This window comes from Macrobrachium rosenbergii, chromosome 41 (genome assembly GCF_040412425.1).
Source record: "Macrobrachium rosenbergii isolate ZJJX-2024 chromosome 41, ASM4041242v1, whole genome shotgun sequence".
Taxonomy (NCBI): Eukaryota; Metazoa; Arthropoda; class Malacostraca; order Decapoda; family Palaemonidae; genus Macrobrachium; species Macrobrachium rosenbergii.
The window spans coordinates 45,080,675-45,100,674 of NC_089781.1; the positions used below are offsets into that span (position 1 = coordinate 45,080,675).

Below are 20,000 nucleotides of genomic sequence, written 5' to 3' on the forward strand. Positions count from 1 at the left end.
TTGTACAATGTCTCACTGATTATTATATCCTTAAAATTGGCCAGAACATCATAGTGGCACCTTTCACTGCCAGACAATGATTACCAGTCACCAAAATCTGGGTTGTCCATGCCTCTCATTGAGGAGTTAGTCTTTATGAAATATCTGGGATAGTTGTATCTCCATCATCAGATGACCTGAATCTTTATCCTTCCAGAGGACAATGAGCAGACTGCATGCTTGTAGCTCAACCATGTTTCAATTTTGCTCCTTGTTTAGTTCGGTGATGAATGTTTTACTTTAAATCATTTCATAATTTGAAAGTTGCTGGCATAACAACATATAAAATAGCATTTGAAATAGTGGAGCTGTGTGTTCCTGGGATCACAGGTCCTGAAAAAAATAAAAAGCACCCTAGTTATTGCATCAGTGCTTTTAAATCTTTGCTAGTAGTTTTCACAGTGTTACTCCAAATTATTTAGCTTAATACACTGTACAATGCCAGTTGAAATGCGATAACACTTAGCAAAAGAGATCATTCACCTGAACCCTAGTTGTAGAAACCATCTTAGATTTGAGGTCAATGATTTGAAGGAAAGGATGACGCTGATTACAGCAAACACTAACAGAAATACATATCTTATCCTAGAAAACCTAGGCATTGTGTTATTGTACATAATCCAAGCCAAACTATAGAGAATGTTTTGATTCATGTCAAGCACTGAAGTAAAATCAGAAATAGCCATCACTGTGCAGTGCTTACCACACTAACATTCAGACACCTCTGCAAATTTTGCAGGACTTAGTGGCTATTAGATCATTTAACATGAGAAAATATCTGGATGCCAAGTTACATATGGTTCTCCAGTAGGCTACAGGTCCAAGACTATAGATTGTATGCAAACTGCAAATAATCATCATAATAGCAACAAATTAAAAAAAAGAGGTACGATCAAGTAAGTCTCATAACTGCTACATAAATTCAGTCTTTGTCAACACATATTTTCACCTATTGATCAGTTCACTTCTCTGTCAGTATCTTGCCAGGTATTTCCAAATTTGTACTGACTTCTGAAATCATTAGTTGCCGTGATAGATACAGAGAATGGTTATTAATATCACAAGCCAACAACATTCGGTTGACAAGGGCTCAAAGTAAACGTCTACAAATGCTTTGCTTATTCCAAGTTATACTCCACTACAAATAATGCACAGGGAATTAGCATAGTATGTGCGGGGAATCTGACTCATTCTAACTTCGTTTAAAAAAAGTTTGTGGATTCATCGCTACTCATTTTTTACATTTAGTACACTTTATTAAAGTATGATTCATTCGCCATATGCATTTACTATACACGATCATTTATCTAAGAACTCACTATTGTTTTCATTGTTACGATTATTACTGTTACCATGGATGTATAATCATTCATAAGGAATCAAAATAAATGGCCATCAGTCTGCAAAGCAAGCTTCCATACAGCAGAGGTTATATATGTGAATGAACAGTCCTTAATTAACTTATAGGTAATAATTAAGATAAGTCCAGAAGAGGCAAATGTGCACACACCTAAACAACAATATAGGTAAAAGAAAAGCTGAAGCAATAGTACGTGATCGTTGAAGTGGCATTGCAGCCTTGTTAAACATAAAAAATATGAAAATCATCTAAACATCACTGTCAAGAAGAAATGTAATCATATGAACAACTAGGTAGTAATTTTATGAAAGGAAAATCAGCCACATGAAGTTGAGATAGTGTACCATATTAAGCACATAGAGAATTCCACTGAGGCTTTGAGGACTGTAAGAATGTAAAAAAATAATGATTAAGTTTTTATTAGATACACTTATCCAGTTCCTGCACAGAGAATTATTCATATTTTTCCTATTCGGCTCATTATGGGAAGTTTTATTCAGTGTAGATTCAGCCTGTCACAATATTATTTTCCAAATGAATTTACATAAGTGCAGCCTAGTCTGTTTACATCATCTACCTTTTATTGATCCACCAAATTTGAACAATTCAAAGTATATTTTGCTATATCAGCGATTCACTGCTAGTTCCCTCCCCCTTTCCTGCAGACATACACAAACAAACATATTCAAGCATTCGCATACACGTAGGCTACAAGTGCTACCATAATTAAACATGTAACTCATTGCCTGCTTATCTCTCATTTTTTACACCATGTGCATATAAATTTATAAAGCATAAAAGATTTATGTTAAAATTGTTAAAAATTCACATTCTAAAAGCGAGCAGTCCTTCCACAGAATCTGTGTATCTTGAGAGTGAGTTACTTACCATCTGTCGCCACCGTGCTGATAGGAGTTTTCTGCTTGAAAGCCATATAACCCAAATATGTGAAGATTACAAGACCAGAATAAAAACTGGTGAAAGCATTGACTAGACTAGTAATCAAGCAGTCCCGATAACAGTTGTTATTAAAGTTGTTATAAGAAGCATAGGACAGGTGCACTCCAAAGCCAGCTCCTACAGAGAAAAAGACTTGCACAGCTGCCTCATACCACACCTGCAATAAAATAAAAGGTAAAAACTGTTGCCCATTAGGACACTTACAGATTTTGCTATTCTTTATATTTAGCAAGAGAAGTTGGAACTACCCAATTTTCTTAACTCTACCATAAATCTATATACTTCAAATATTTTATTTCAGTTCATTTTATTTTTTTATTACTTTTCTTTAGTTTTCAGTTTGTTTTAATAGCCAAATAAATTGCAAAGCGTGGAGATTTACTGTTATTGATACCATCTAATTGATAAACAACAATAGGTTCTGTTGCTTTTATTTTTCTTATGGACAATAACTAACATCTTTTTTTATAGTAAGTTGTACAAAGTAAAGAAGTCCACAGAGATCTATAAATCCATCTCTAAGGACTTTCCATTGGGTCCACCTCAGAAAGACAAATGAATAAATTCAGGGGTGTGGTTACTAGAATATATGGTGGAGTCAATAACTGGCAAGGAAGTTTTATTAACTTTTATTTCTGTTTTTCTTTATTCATTGTGAATCCAAACACTATAGCGGTGTGTTCCCTCACTCTTAATATGAGGGGTGAAAAGTGTTATGTTTGCAGCCTCAGGCATTTGTTTGGACATAGTAATTGAATAAGAGGTAACATAATTCTAAACATTGCTCCTCCCTAAGAGCTCTGTCTGTGACAACTGTGATAGCAACAGGTTACACACATAACATCACTTTACTTCTTTAGCATGAACTGCACCATTCCGTAACAAAAAAGTTAGGGCCTGTCTTGGATGTTTAAATGCATCTGGCCCTACAATCTGTATCAGCCAAAATTGAAAACTCAAGGTTAAAAATCTCTTAACCAAACATGGATACCTAAGATGCAAATGAAATAACAGCCTCACTGAGCCATCCCAGACTTCAAGTCCTGTGAATTGAGGCCAGGATCAAGTGGAGATTGAGAGGCTTCCACTACAACTGTTCTAGATTCAGAAGGAAGTAGATCAAATCAAGTTAGAAGAGCAAAAGCTTCATCAGTTGACAAACCTATCTTCACCTCCAGCTAAAAAATATCTTCTAAACATCAAAGCTGATTAGATTTCTACCCCAGAATGATGAAAATTGGCCAGAAGTATTTTTCTCTTCCCTCAAGAAATTGATGGAATGTCATCAAATGTCATCTAAAGTTTGGTTACCACTCCTATCTGGACATCTGTATAATCAAACCCTGTATGCCTAAAACACTTTGTCAGCAAGTGAGTTATGCAACTGTTATCTAGTTAAGACATGAATTCTTGAATCCTGTGAGCTCTTGTCTAATATAGATGTTGTTTCGGACTTTAAAGATGACAGATTTGTAGATACTTATGACAAAAAGAGAAATGACTGGATGCAGAACTATCTGAAAAATGACTGGACGCAGAACAACCAGAAAAGACATATTAAAATTGAAGATATTTTATCAAGCTGGAGAAATTTTTGTCATTATTAACATCAGAGATTCAAGGAAATATATTGGAGAGAAGAAAGTACAGCTATAATGGCTGATGAGCGAGTGATGTCCATCCGTGTTCATGGCACAGGGAATGGTGCCCAGAGGTCACAATGATCGCTTCCTCCAATACCAGGTAGTCAAGATTGCCCCCAAAAAACTACTCAAACAATACTGGAGACTAAGAGTTATTCCTTATCCGAAGGGATGCCACAGCTAACATGAATGGAGCCACAATGGTCAACCCATAAAGATGCAAGTAATGTACCCAGTGTCACAAAATAGTTATGCCAGTAGTAATCTGAAGCTTGCAAGTGTTGGAAAACCTATGGTCATTCAAGGTAATGAAAGGAATGATCTAGCAGTAATCAAGCTGTGGATGGCCACCTCAAACTTGTTGGTCAACCTTCAATGAATGGGTAACAGAGTACTGCAGGGCCTGCTATATGTGCAAGGTCGTCAGAAAGAAGAACCCTTACTGACACAAGGCATCACTGATGCTTATACCTGTGGTTGAAGAGCTCTTCTCCAAGTTAATTTTAGACCTGCATGGGTTCCCTACCAAGGATGATAAAGAGAAACATTTATCTCCTCACATGATGAGTTCCTCTACCCACTTCCTTGAAGCAGTTCCACTGTGCAGCTCTTTCCTGTCCAACCTGCCAAGGGAGTCAGGAATAACACATGCTGCATCTTCAGCAAACTATCTCCAGTCTCGAGACATTTTGGAGCAATTCCCTGTTACATTCAAGAATGTATTTTATACATACTGCCATGACCAGAAAACCAAAGAATGGGATGATGGAGTGTCATTTATGTAGTTCGCTATTTGAAATTAATGGCAGGAATATTTCCAAAACCATTCCAACTGGTTTTTGGACATCATAGCCTGTCCTGTTGGAAGAAGGGGTTGTTTTCCACAAAATTTGTTCATTTGTGGTACTTGTAAGGATGGGATTGAATGACATACTGGCTGGGTGTTAACTGGTTTATTGGTAGTTCCTTACTGAATGAATGTACAGAATCTTTGAAGATGTTATTGGCCTGTGCGAGCTGCAAAGTAGTGTCTACACACAGACAGAGCAAAACAGAGGTAATGTTTCGGACATCTGTGTTTGTTGGCAGACAAACAGATGGCGATTGTGAGAGACATAATAAACATACAGTGATAAAACATATATTAATGGAAAGGCCAGGAAATTCTACATATGGCCAATTGCATGAGATTCGAGACAAATTAATGAATACAATGCAGTAGCATAACATATGTGAAATGGCGAGACGTTTGGCATACAGTTTGATACAGAAGTTTCGGTGGAACATTACGAGTACATGATTAGAATACTTGTATGGTGGTGATTGTACATATATCAAGACAACAATGGTTAGGGAGAAACAGACGGAAATATTGTATGGTAGAAGTTGCGTTCCTTGAGAAAATGGGGTGTTCTTGTTCCCTCTCTGTCTGGGTCCCTCTGAAGATTTGACGCACGAACGCACACACATGTGTGCTTGAAAGAGACCGCCATTGGTGCAATGGAAGGGTCTCTTACACTACTCTCCGCGCCCACACCCCCACCCCAAGCAAGGCATCGATGCAGAAATCGTCTTGCTGACAACTGGAATTGGCTCGAAGGGCATGGGCTAGGGGCAGGCAGGAGGCTGAGTGTCAGCGCCGGCCAACAGGAACTCGAGGAGGACGGTAGGGGGTTGAAGGATAACATCGGATGACCCTTCGGTAGCCAGCTCGAGGGGGACAGTAGTAGGCTGAAGGATGATGGCGGCTGATCCTTTGGTAGCCAGATCGAGGGCTGATGGCAGCTGATCCTTCAGTAGCCAGCTCGAGGGGGGCGGCAGCAGGCTGAAGGATGACGTCAGTTGTTCCTTCGTCGGTCAGCTCGTCCAGTACAAGTTCGGGGGTGGCTTCAGGCTTCCTGGAGGAGGCGTCCAGGGCTCCGGTGGTGGGGTGGGTCATCTTGGAGGGTCGGACATCTACTGAGAGCTTGGAAACAGCGGGAAGGGGGGAGGCGGCGAAGGGTCTGTTGGCACATAGGTCGTCATCTTGGGTCGGCCATCTGCCATCGGCTCCTTCGTGTCACTCCGGGGTCACCAGTGTAAGGACGGGATTGAGTGACATACTGGTTGGGTGTTGACTGGTTTATTGGTAGTTCCTTACTGAATGAATGTACAGAATCTTCGAAGATGTTATTGGCCTGTGCGAGCCGCAAAGTAGCATCTACACAGAGACAGAGCAAAACAGAGGTAGTGTTTCGGACATCTGTGTTTGTTGGCAGACAAACAGATGGCGATTTTGAGAGACATAATAAACGTACAGTAATAAAACATATATTAATGACAAGGCCAGGAAATTCTACATATGGCCAATTGCATGAGATTCCAGACAGATTAATGAATACAATGCAATAGCATAATATATGTGAAATGGCGAGACGTTTGGCGTTTTCACAAACAGAAACATACATACAGTTTGATAAAGAAGATTCGGTGGAACATTGAGTATGTGATTAGAATGTTTGCATGACAATGCAAGTAGTGGTGACTGTACATATATCAAGACAACAATGGTTAGGGAGAACAGACAGAAATATTGTATGGTAGAAGTTGCGTTCCTTGAGAAAATGGGGTGTTCTTGTTCCCTCTCTGTCTGGGTCCCTCCGAAGATATGACACCCGAACGCACACACGTGTGTGCTTGAAAGAGACCACCATCAGTGCGATGGATGGGTCTCTTACATACTTACTACAGTTGAAAGTAATGTTGTAGACATTAGTTTCGTACACATGGTGGTAATTGACTGATAACTTTTTAAAATCCCTGATGAGAGAAAGACACCAAATAATTACAGAGTTAATTAAAGCATGCAAAGCTGTTCTATCTATATCCAATGACAAAGACAAACAGAAAAATGAGATAGGAAATGAGAACAACTTTTTATTTTCAAATTCCTGATATTTTGAGAGGAAACAAATCACTATCATACATGCTGTAGACACAAGTGGATATCTTTGCATCCATACACTTTCCAATTCAAGTTTTTTGTGGTGAAGCCTTGCAAAAATATTCATAGCTTAACTGAAATCAGCAAACATGCCATAGAATTTTTCATTGTTGTTAAAAAACCATGAGAAAAAGTTCATACAATTTCTCAGTTCAAACTCTCTCAGAAACGTGACCTTTCATCTGGAGATGGGGCATTGTTGGTTGTAAAATGGCCTGTGATGAGATGAAGAAATCTCAAGAAAAAATTTAGACCTGGTATGACCAGTCTCACCATGTTGAAGCACGTGACTTTCAGGTAGGAAAGGATATGCTCATCTTCCTACCCATGCCCAAGAGCCCTTTTAGCCAAGTATCAAAGCTGAAACAAAATGAATTAGAAACATCGTTGGAGGATTCACAGGTGTAGCATGTAAATGTGATCAAGCCTTATGTAAAGAAGATGAATACTGGTGCAACGAGCACTGATTCAGAGCCATGTCAAATTGATGCTGCCAGAAACATGTCCTTCAAGAATGGAGGTGAAGGGGAAAAAGCAGAGACAGAAAGTATAGAAGGAGAGGTGGAAGGGCATGAAGAATGAGTAGAGAGAAAAAATGGAGAAGGAAGGAAGAAAGCAGAGAAAGATTAATGAGATGATCCTGTGGAAGGGATAGAAGAAACTCTCAGCTCACAAGATAAGTGGAATCAAGATCAAATAACTCTGAAAATTAGTTTTTAACCCAAAATTAATCATCCTAATAAATAACAACAGCATGACATCCATGCCATTGTCACCCAATTTGCCAAAGCTATTCCCTGGTGCTCCAGGCTGGTCAAATACTAATGCATAGCATATAAAAGGTAGCTCTGTATAATGACAGCTACTGCAGCAAGAGACTGACTATATGCTAGTGCATGGGATCATATGTCCCAGTACTTTGCAGTGGAGTTCACCCAGTCACTCAAACATAGTCAGATTCCTTTCTCCTACCAAGGATCAGTAACTGCATTGACCCTCTTGGAAGCACACAAGATATCATTAAGTGCAGCTTGTTCAAAAGCTATTAGTGACTTTCTCTCAAAGACTGGATCAGTGAAATATCTACTATTTTTTAATTCCTATGGACAATTTTATTTTTTTCATGTTATGCGCTTTAGCATACCATTGTCACTCCTTAGACGTTGTAGGAGAAGGCTCTGTCTAGCTCTCTAGGTCAAGGTTGAGAGTATTGGGCAATCCTCCATTCTCTAGTCATACTATACTCTAACCTGCTTCTTGGTTATAATAAGGCATTACTGAAAATTTTGAGCTAACCACACCACCATTGCATCACTCTGAGTGATCTATTGAATAAAAATCATAAAAATTTATATGATTCACTTGGCGTCAATAGACATTTGAGGTACAAAATGAGCTGTTAAACAGATCATCTTAAGGAAACATTTGAAAATGCTTTAGATCCAAACTATTTAATTACAGGAAGGCAACCTTTGCATCCAGCAACCTGTAGCATACTATTAAAGACATTCGATAAGCACCAATGTGATTATGGTACGACAGAAAAGGAACAGTAACATTAATTTTTGTAACTGAACATTTTGCTGTCTTTATTCATGCAATATATCCTCTACCAAAGTCTATTCAAGTTACTGCATTGTCTTGATTAGATGCATACTAATAACTGTCGGTTACTAAACTGGTTCCTGCAGTTGCAAAAGTTTGATCTCAGTATTCAGCACATAAGTGAGCACAACACTCAGGCAGATTGTTTGTCCAGAATAGTGTGAATAAAACAATGAATGAATGTAAATTATTCACTAAGGAGTCACAGTCTTAAGATCCAAGTAGCTGTAAATTTAATTTAAAGATTTGCCAAACTGCAAAACACTACCCCGCAGCCAACAAGCCTGGGTCACTTACCTTGCTCAGGAGCTTTAAGGTCTAAAAATCTGTTGCATTTGGGAAAGAGTTGTAATGTCACTAACCTAATTCTTTTATAAGATAAAAATGAAAGTATTAAGAGTGGGAATGCTGTTCATTCCTTTCATGATTTCATCCTAGCCATGTGCTTGGGTTAAAGGAGTCCCTCACTGTTCGGTTTAGCTCTTTACAACCTTTCAATTGCCACAGATATCCCGTGCTAACCCCTTCTCTCTCTCTCTTTTTCCCTTTTCTATAAACTAAACTGACAAATCTCAAGAGAATGAAATGCTGTCTACTTTGTATCTCCCTGCAACTGCTCCTGCTACCACAAATACACCTTACACCTGTGAAAATAACAATTGGATATTCTTGCAATTCCATAAAAAATGCACAGAGATAAATATACATAAAGATGAGTGCTTCCTGTGGGTTTTCCTAGTGACTGTTCTTAGGATGTCCTGACCAGTGAGAGACTTGACTTACTTAAGGACCTCCACCAGGGTGTATTTGCATAGACCCAGATGACAAGTCATCACTGGAGAACAGTCGGTAAGCAACATCCACTTCAATGGGCATGTATTGCCCAAGAATGCTGACCAAAGAGACTATGGAATAGATGGCTTCAGAGGAAAGTGGCTGCTATCAAATCCAAATAACGGTGTACAACATAAAGACTCATATTGAAGAAACAAAAGGCTCATCACATCATTGAAACTCTTATCAAGGGAAGATCTACAGTACACTCTATGAGATGGGATGGCAAAACACCAGGACAGGAATGTGGAGGCGACTTGCACCCTCTACCATCTGTGCAGTGCCAACCAACAGTTAAGTTTTTACTCTCAGGCACAGTGGTGGTAACACATGAAGGAATAGGGATTACAAAATAAGTGGGTCCCACTCTGCGATAAAAATTTGTTCTTCTTGAAAGAGCTGAAAGTGAAGAAGTCAAGGTGATGTTTCTCCATAAAGGAAAGATCTTGGGGGAAAGTTAATTGTCATTATTTTTTTCATGAGCAGAAGATAGCAAGTGCTGGATCACAATAAAGTAATTATGAAGTCACAAACTGTTTCCTGTGTTAAACTGAAGGTTATCAAGACAAAATTATATTTATCTTAAGATTTAAAAAGCAGAAAACCAAAAGTCAAAATCTCATAATGAAGGAGAATCTTTGAGAAGAGTTAAGTATTCATTAATTGTCAACAGTGGCATACTGTGATCAACTTTATTTTAATGTTATCTGTAATGTTACAGATTATTTTGCCTTAAGTTTGAAAGCTACTGTACTTAGCAAAAATCAAGGAACAGGTGTTGATTCGCTATTAACCATGTAAATGAGAATGTTCATTTTAGAATTAAGTGAATCCTAGACTGCTTGGGCTTATCATTAATTTACTACATTCTGGAATTTTTAAAATTTTTCTGCATAATAAATTTATATTCTAAGTAATAAATTTATATTTGTAAATATAGTAAATATACAAAAACCCATGCTTATATAAATGACAGAAATTCATAATTAGCTAAATTTTACAAACTTACCAATCAGTTATCATGGAAAAGATGGGTCAATATCGATTTTAAGTACAAGTCTGCACCTCAGACTTTGTCATCTTATACCTGGGTGGTCAAAGTCAATGTCTATCGTTGTTCCTATGTCAAGCTATGGTTAGAATCCTGGCTAGTACAGAAGCCCTTATCAATCACAATTTCCTTTAGGTGAAAGTTGTTCATAAGGTACAGTGAATTCAATAATACATGATAAGTGTGAATATGAGAGTCGTGTGGCGAGAATGCACACACACAAACACAAACACCCACACACACACACACACACACACACATACATGCACACCACACACACCATACATGTATATATATTTATATTTATATAAATATATACATACATACATACATATATATATATATATATATATATATATATATATATATATATATATATATATATATATATATATACATATACATACTGTAACATGAGTAACCACTTTATAAGGAAACCCAGCTCCTCAGCTGATTTATAAATTAAAAGAAGTATTTTTCATACTGATAACTAACTGAGGAAAGGTGTGAGAAACTCAGCCCCTACCTAACTTTCTCTCCATACTCCCCTTTTGGTACATCCTTTGACCTTTCCTAAGAACTGGTGACTGCTTGAAATGCCTCCTTTCAGGTATAAGGTGAATGGAGATGAAAGCCTGCTGAAAAACCACCAGGAAAATAGAGTCCCCCATAGAAATGGGTGAACAAGGTGAGGCCAAAGGTCACAGAAAATGGAGATTGTGACCCACAATGGTGGCAGCCATCTTGAACCCAAAGGGCAGACACTAGTGCTCCTAACGCTCCCTGGAAAGAGGAGAAAAATAAGCTGGTGACTGTACCTTCAAGTGTGACCTATTAAACTCATCCCTCCATCCCTGGCGCATTCTGTCAACAAAGCTCTTCACAACTACGTTATAAGGTGTCATGAGCTGTGGAAACAACTGCTTGTCTTGTGATTTTTGCAGTGACATCCTCACTGCCCTCACATCATTGGGGCCCCTTCCAAGAGGATCCCCCATTTATTCTTCAATACTTGAATAATTGCTGAATTAATTAATCCAGAGGTAGAATATTACTTTCCCTGCCTATCGTTCCCCATTCTTCTGATTGACATGATAAATTTAAATATATTCCCTTTAAAGTAACCCTAAGTGTTTATCTGCAACAATTCCTTGTTGAGATACAGCTTTCAGCCCAACTGTTTTCTTACTGGGGTACTCACTGACCCAGAAATTGCAGTCAGCTAACCAAGGTGTAATAGTAATTCCCCTGGACTTCAGCCAGATCCCCTGATTTGATCCCTGAGCAAGGAATAAAGTAAGTAGGTCAGTACTAATACTCTAAAAGTGGCGACCTTGCCAGGATCGCAACCTGCATCATTGCAAGGTCCTTGCCAATTGCAGATCCCAGCCAGTAGCTGTGCTAAGGCTGGATGCGAGATTAGAAATGAATCTGGTAACGTAAATCCTAAATTAAGCACAAGCAAACAAGTTTCCATCGTATAAGTAGTTTTATTATTTTTAGATTATCATGGGTGCAAATAAAATCATGACCGTGAACAGTGCTAGGAAACAATAGACCCTGTGCATGCTAACAAGATTGTTCATGGCGAAGAGAGAGTACTTTCCAAAACACAAGCTTTGTGAATAACATATGGTAGTCTGTATGTCTTAACTTCTAGATAGCCAGGCAGTGAAGTACAAATAAAAGTGATAAAGAAAGGAAATAGTGTGCGTATTTTCTCCACGTGCTCTGGACAATTTGTTGTCCAAGAATAGCTAGGCTACACCGTAAATTTGGGCCGTGAATTATCGCTGGAGTATCTCTCTCTCTCTCTCTCTCTCTCTCTCTCTCTCTCTCTCTCTCTCTCATCGTAGCAAAAGCAGTAGGTTTTCTTAAAATTACTGTTCAAAATTTGAAATAGTTATTTTGTTGCGTCCAAAAAAAATCATTTCATTTGCGGACACGTGAGCCATTGTCGACCTCTAAATCATTGCCTTTTGACCGCTATTTAACTACAAGTAATCTAGCAAATTTCTACGCATTCATAAATCCCGTGTTTCTAAGCCAGAAACCCTGTTCCAATAGCGTTCGTCTCTTACAGAACTTTTCGTGCAAGATTTTGCACACAACAAACAGCACGTGTCCCACCCATCTGTCTGCCTTCGTCATCAACACCATGCACGCGCGACCATTGTGTAAATAACCGTGGTGTGTAGTCACATGCCAGTCAGGTAACTTTCATAGGTAGAGTAAATACATCATGACCATAAGAAAAATATTCAATCCACACATGATAGTTGTAAGCATTTTGTACTCGTCATATTAGGGAGAATTTAATTACTTCATATCGGCACTGAGATTACTAATAGCACCATATTAGGGAGAATTTAAATGCTTTGTCTCGGTGCTGAGATTTATATTGTTTTCATATGGTTACCTTTGTACTGAGGGAACCTCAGTTATTTATGGCAAATAAGGATGTGTTACCAGAAACTTGTTTCAAAGCGTACACTCATCTCTCCCAACCATAGGTGTTTCTTAGCGTAATAAATCCATTCAATTACAAACACCCACGTTGTATGGACATGCTATATTCGTTTAATTCTGCAAAGTAGAGTAAAAGTCATAAGTGCTTTCTTTTGTTTGTAATTGACTTTGATCCTTCACAGAGATATTAATGTACATTTTTGAGTTCTAAGAACCCATTACGCTCTTCAAGCTACTAGTTACTTTCATTTAAGAGCCCATTCTTTGAACAATTTATTAAGCATATTCACCTAAGAACCCATTATGCTCTTCAAGATACTAGTTACTTTCATTTAAGAGCCTGTTCTTCAAACAATCTATTAATTACAGTCACCTAAGAACCCATTATGCTCTTCAAGCTACTAGTTATGTTCATTTGAGAGCTGTTCTTCAAACAATCTATAAATTACATTCACCTCAGAACTCATTATGCTTCTCAAGCTACTAGCTACATTCATTTAAGAGCCCATTCTTCGAACAATTTATTGAGCACGTTCACCTAAGAACCCCTTACACTCTTCAAGCTACTAGTTGCTTTTATCTAAGAGCTCATTGTTCAAACAGTTTATTAAGTACATTCACCTAAAACCCATTATGCTCTTCAAGCTACTAGTTACTTTCATTTAAGAGCCTGTTCTTTGAATAATTTATTAAGTACATTCACCTAAGAACCTATTACACTCTTCAAGCTACTAGTTACTTTCATTGAAGATCCCGATCTTCGAACAATCTATTAATTATGATCACCTAAGAACCCAATACGCTCTTCCAGCTACTAGATAGTTAATCCAAGAGCTCATTATCAAACTTAGATAAAGACAGTCCTTCAAACTTGCTGATTTCACTAAGTCGGGATAGTATAGCCTGCTCCACGTAATAGGAAAACCTCCCTTGACACCTCGGCAATATGGCTTCTTACTCCAACGAAATCACAGTCCTTGTCACCACTGGGAAGACCATGGGGCTCAAGGGCCAAGAACTGCTAGACTGGGTTGATAAAAAGGAGAAGGAAAGAGAAGCCAAGGAAGGATGAGAAAGGCAGGAAAGAGAAGCCAAGGAAGAGCAAGAAAAGCAAGAAAGAGAAGCTAAGTAAGGGTGAGAAAGGCAGGAAAGAGAAGCCAACGAAGAGTGAGGAAGGCAAGAAAGACTTGCTAAGGAAGAGCAAGAAAGACAAGAAAGACTAGTAAGGAAGAGCTGGACAAGCAAGAAAGGCTGGCTAGGGAGGAGAAAGATCGCACCCATGAACTTGCCATGGCCACCCAAGAGTTCCGTAGCCCTGCAACCATGCCTCCTCCGTCCTTTATCACTGCTGTCAGCTCCATGATGCCAAAATGGAATGACCCGGAGCCCAGAATTTCAAGCCCCAGCCCGCAGAAATTTCTATGCTCCTGTTGAAACATCTGGAGGGAAAGGGCCAAACTGCGTTCCACTCCATCCCGTTAACAGAGCATGGAAATCTTGCCGAGGTCCAGAAGGCCATAATTAAGGCCTACGAGCTCACCCCCAAAAGATGGAGACAACATTGGAGGGGACACCAGAAGGAGGTAGGTCAAACATGGGCCGACTGGGAATGCCATAAGTCCCGAGCTCTCAAGGGTGGCTAGAATCCTGCAACGCTACCTCTGAGGAGGAAATAATAGAAACTTTCCAGCTTGAGGGCTTCCTACACTATGCCCCTCCAGCCCTCACTGCCTACTTCTGCAATGGGAACCCTCCAACGCTAGATGAGTGCTGCCGTTTGGCAGATCACTGGGACACTCACCATCCTGAAGCAAGTTACTAGGGCCGTAAGATTTGGCCCTCTTCCCCTACCTCTGGTCAGCCTCCACCCAAGAATGGGCACCCTCACAAGAAGCCCATGTGCGGCTATTGTAAAAGATCCGGACACTACATGGAACAGAGCCGCTCGAAGGCTGAGAATCAGCCAGACACTCCCACTAAGTCCTCCAGTAAGATCACGCCAAACCGAACCACGCCTGGCTCTAGAGTGAACAACAAAGGGCCCACTTCATTCAATGGGACAGTGCCACGCAGAAATTACAGCAAGAATTATTGCACCATTTGTCAGGTTCAAGGGCATTCTGCTCTATGGGCAAAATGTCCAAGTAAAACATAACCACCCACCATTGCTTTGGGAGTTACAAATCCTAAAAGCTTAGGCCCTCCAGCTGAAGGTTCTCTACCTGTGGCACCTCCCCAAGGTAGCTTCCCTGCTTGCCAGGTCACAGTATTTGATGACATGGGCGTGCAAACCTCCCTCATAAGAGAAGATAAGGTTCCCTATGGGGCCACCATTGACAGGCACAAACTTATCACAATTGAGGGTATTGACTGAATGAAGATGATTCTCCCCACCATCAAGCTAAGGGTCACAAGACCTCAAAGATAAAAAATCTGCACTCTTGCAGTAGCTACTTATCTTCCTGGAGGCTATGACCTCCTTCTGGGACAGGACTTCTGGTCCCCTCCTAGTTTACAAAAATCCAGGCTAAGCAGACTGTCTCAACCATCGAGTCCCTGACAAATCAAATTCCAGTGCCAGGCCCTGCCCCAGTGCCAGTGCCAAAGCACACCCTGAATCTCCCTTCCGCATATCCCAAATTTGACATGAACCCTCTGCCAGTGCCACCTGAGTGTCCTGGACAGTGCCACATTCTGCCCATCGCGGATGTCGAAGAAATTCACAATTTGATTCCTGTGCCTGGGCCTGCCTTAGTGCCAGCGCCAGAGTATGCCATAGATCTTCCTCCGAGGGGTCCCAGTCTGGGTCGCCTCTCCCCTCCGGATTGGCACCACTACCAGTGCCGATGCAAGGGCCAATCCACAATATACTCAGGTCCCCTCCTGATTCCTCTGACCACAGCAGAAGCTCACCTAAAGGTGCAGCCTCGCAACCCATGCCTGAGCTGGTCATGGTGACCTACAAGCCTCTCATGCCCACCACAACCTTTTCCTCTCCTTCCCAGTCCTCCACAGACACATGAGTACGGATTCTGCCACATCTCAACTGGCCGAAGAATTCAAGGAATTGCGATGACTAGTAGCTGAGCTTGTAATGAATGCCTCTACTCCAGCTATCAAAGAAGCCAGAACAGATGGCACTTCTATGTCTTTCTCAGACTTGGTTCCACCGATTTCCCTACCAAGCAGGTCCATCAAAGAAAGGTCACGAGCACAGATAACATCAGGTAGCCCAATGAGAGCCGTTGAGCTCTCCTTGCATTAGTGCCCTCTGGCACAGTGCCTCACCTTTATCTTACAAAGAACTTTGGCACCTCTGTCCAGAGGAGGATGCCGGGTTTCTCCCCCTGTTTATTCTTCTTATAACTGTGTGATTTAACTTCTTTTAATGTTTTCTTCTAGCACTCTGATCATTTCTCTCTCTCTCTTTACAACCTTCTAATTTAATATTTTCCTGGTAATCTTGCCCCTTCATGAGCCCTTTGTAAAAGCTATAAATGGCTCGTCATAATTTGCTTCCCACTCTGCCAATGCAGAGTGCAATCGCCAGATTCTTTTATAACATAAATCCTTTGACTTCCTATTTAATGCCTACAAAGGCATGGTAACTTATAATTTGAATACAACAGAGCCATTCGGCCTAACCGGATGAGTGCCACTTGGCACAGTGCCATTATCACCACTCTTGGCTGATGCTCCTGCCAGAGAGGTTGCACCCTCTGGCTGCCCTTTTAATGCCCTTTGGGGCTAAAGAATAAACTAGCCAGCTTTCATAGGCTAAGAAATATGATTCTGGTATACTAATCATAACTTTTACTTACTCTGGCATCTGTCATTCATTTTCCTTGTAATTTGAATCCCAAGTCCGTGACTTGCAAAGCCCATGTACTTTACATACTTGATTTTCCTTCACTGCACTTAGCTTCATGCCGCAAGGCACCTGTGTTGTTAGTGCCACGTCTGGCATCGTGCAACCACGTACAAGTATTGTGTATCACCTAAACTCAGCCCATGAATACTTCGTTGTAATGCCTCCTCAAGGCACACTAACCCCATGACATTAGACTGTCAAAGTAATCTTATAGATTAAGTGCATGTCTAACATTAGGTTTAATGCCATACTAATTTATTTATTTTCTCCATGTTGTTACCTAGATTTAGGAATTATTAGTTCACAGAATTCTTTAATTTTGAACTTGTTATAATGCTGCGTTAACATGATAACATGAGAGATATATGAATTTTACTTGAAGCATAACGTAACTACGTAACATCAACTTTAAAATTCAGTGAGCTGTATTTTGCATTTGGTTTACTTGCAGAATTGTTGACTGTTCTGAAATGTAATGTTACCACAAAAGGGAAATAGAGAGTTATCAGGCTGTCCAATTGAGTTCACTTAGTTGTTGACATTTCCACCCAATTCAAGGAGTAATTATCAACTTTGTGGGGGAGCTGTAATATAGGTAACTGCTTTATAAGCAAACCCAACTCCCCAACTGATTAATAAATTAAAAGAAGAATTTTTCATACTGATAACTAACTGAGGAAGGGCGTGAGAAACTCAGCCCCTACCTAACTTTCTCTCCATACTCCCCTTTTGGTACATCTTTTGACCTTTCCTAAGAACTGGTGACTGTTTGAAATGCCTCCTTTCAGGTAAAAGATGAATGGAGGAAAAAGCCTGCTGAAAAGCCGCCAAGAAAAATGAGTCACCCATAGAAATGGGCAAACATGGGGAGGCCAGAGGTCACAGAAAACGGAGATCATGACCCATGTGAGTGGCAGCCATCCTGAACCCAGAGGGCAGGTGCTAGCACTCCTAATGCCCCCTGGAAAGAGGAGAAAAATATGCTGGTGAGGTTACAAAAAGGGCCCAGCAAGCCGCTTCAGTCTCAGAACCCTACCTGGCGACGGAACTAACACATATCCCCTTGCAAGCTCCATTCTTGAGTCGACCTACATGGCCCCTCATGGCCACTCCCAGTATCTTTAAATGTGACCCATTAAACTCATCCCTCCATCCCTGGCACATTCTGTCGACAAGGCTCTCCACCGCTACATTATAAGAAGGTGTTGCGAGGTGTGGAAACAACTGCTTGTCTTGTGTTTCTTGCAGTGACATCCTCACTGCCCTCACATCATTGGGACCCCTTCCAAGAGGATCCCCCATTTATTCTTCAATATCTAAATAATTGCTGAGTTAATTAATCCTGAGGCAGAATATTACTTTCCCTGCCTATCATTCCCCAGTCTTCTGATTGACGTGATTAATTGTAAGTATATTCCCTTTAAAGTAACCCAAGTTTTTATCTGCAATAGTTCCTTGTTGAGATATGGCTTTCAGCCCAACTGTTTTCTTATTAGGGTACACACTGACCCACAAATTGCAATCAGCTAACCAAGGTGTAATAGTGATTCCCCTGGACTTCAGCCAGATCCCCTGATTTGATCCCTGAGAAAGGAATAGAGTAAGTAGTTTAGTACTAACCATTATTATATATATATATATATATATATATATATATATATATATATATATATATATATATATATATATATATATATATATATATATACATTACTTAAAGTACCCCATTAAAACTGGGTGGTATCTAGCAGAGATATTTATTCAGGAAAAGTTACAAGTTTTCCAGGACTAAAATTACTCCAGCTGTATTTATATGTGCGTGGGAGAGTGGATTAAAGCCCTTGTTTTTCCAATTCCGTGTGATTGCTTCTTTAGTCCTTTGATTATTCTCCCTCCCCTGCTTGGCCCCACCCTCATGACCTTGACCTTTCTTTGCCATCAGCTTCTTCCAGGTGTGCATTGTGCATGTGGTTTCTTGTGTTTTTGTGTTTCTATTATAGAGTATACAACTTTTCTTGATAGGTTGTCTTCAGATCAGTTTCCAGTATTACCTCCCATTACATAGTTTGTGCATGTTATGAAGGCATTATCTACAATCAGTTTGGCCGTTATGTTAGTGTTCCTGCACAAAAAATTCAAATTCTCCCAGTCTATTATGTGGTCTTTTTCCAAACAGTGCTTGGCAACTGCCGACATCTGATTGTAGTGCCTTATGTTTTATTTACATTATTTTCATCGTTCTTTGCAGGATTTCCTGCTTTTGCCGAAGTAACGCTCTTCACAATCTAGACACACTGGCATGTATCCCACCCTCTTACCTCTTCCCCGTCTACCGACTTTTTGTTTCTAACTATTTTATTCCTAATGGTGTTTTTTTGTAACTCCCTATCAATCTGAAATTATCTAGCTTCCTTTTGATGGGTGTCATGGTGTTGTTGTCCAGGACTGTAATCATTTTTTTCCCTTTGAAATATTCTTTTCTATCCCTTCCCTCTCCCCAAAATTAGTTTTTTCTTGCCCTAATATGTTTTCCTTCCCAACAGTACTTATGGTATCCTAATCTCCTAAAACTCTCCTCTTCATTTAAGAATTGGGGTTTGCAAATCTTATAAACCCTGATGGCCAACCCTGTCATTACTCCTATTTTAACTTCTTCCCTATGACTAGAGAACAAATGTATGAATGAATTGGTGTGTCTTCTTTCTGTGTACTTTAGATTTTAAATTTTTCCTTTCCCTCTTTACCAGTACATCTATTGTGAACTTGATTTGTTCATTTAGTTTATTTATGTTTTCTAGGAACTTGTGTAGTTCTTTACCTTCTCCTTATAAAAAATCAGGATGTCATCCACCTATCTTACCCATTTGATGATGTTTAAGTTCCCTTTATTTAATTCATCCACTTGTTCCATTTCAAACCATCCCATAAATATGTTAGTTAACATTTCGCCCCCACTTAAACACATTGACACTGAGGGCTGCTGTCAACAATTTTATCAAAACGTTATGATCTAAGTCTCATGTGTAAACCCTTTCCTCCATATTCTTTTCTATTACTTCCATCATCTTCTGGACTGGTACGTTGGAAAACAGGGAAGTTACATCCAAACTCGCAAATTTACAATCTTTTACTTTAATCTTAATTAATTCCTCTATAAGGGTCATGTTAATGTTTTAGCTGCCCTT

The 20,000-nt window shown here is 39.7% G+C and overlaps 1 protein-coding gene across 1 annotated transcript in view; it reads right to left on the reverse strand.

The window, feature by feature from the left end:
- The window catches only part of LOC136827128 (sodium-dependent dopamine transporter-like), a 194,674-nt gene that overhangs the window by 69,459 nt on the left and 105,215 nt on the right, over window positions 1-20,000 (reverse strand). The window contains 1 exon segment of the mRNA XM_067084890.1: window positions 2,288-2,516. Within this exon segment, the coding sequence (XP_066940991.1) occupies window positions 2,288-2,516 (229 nt within the window).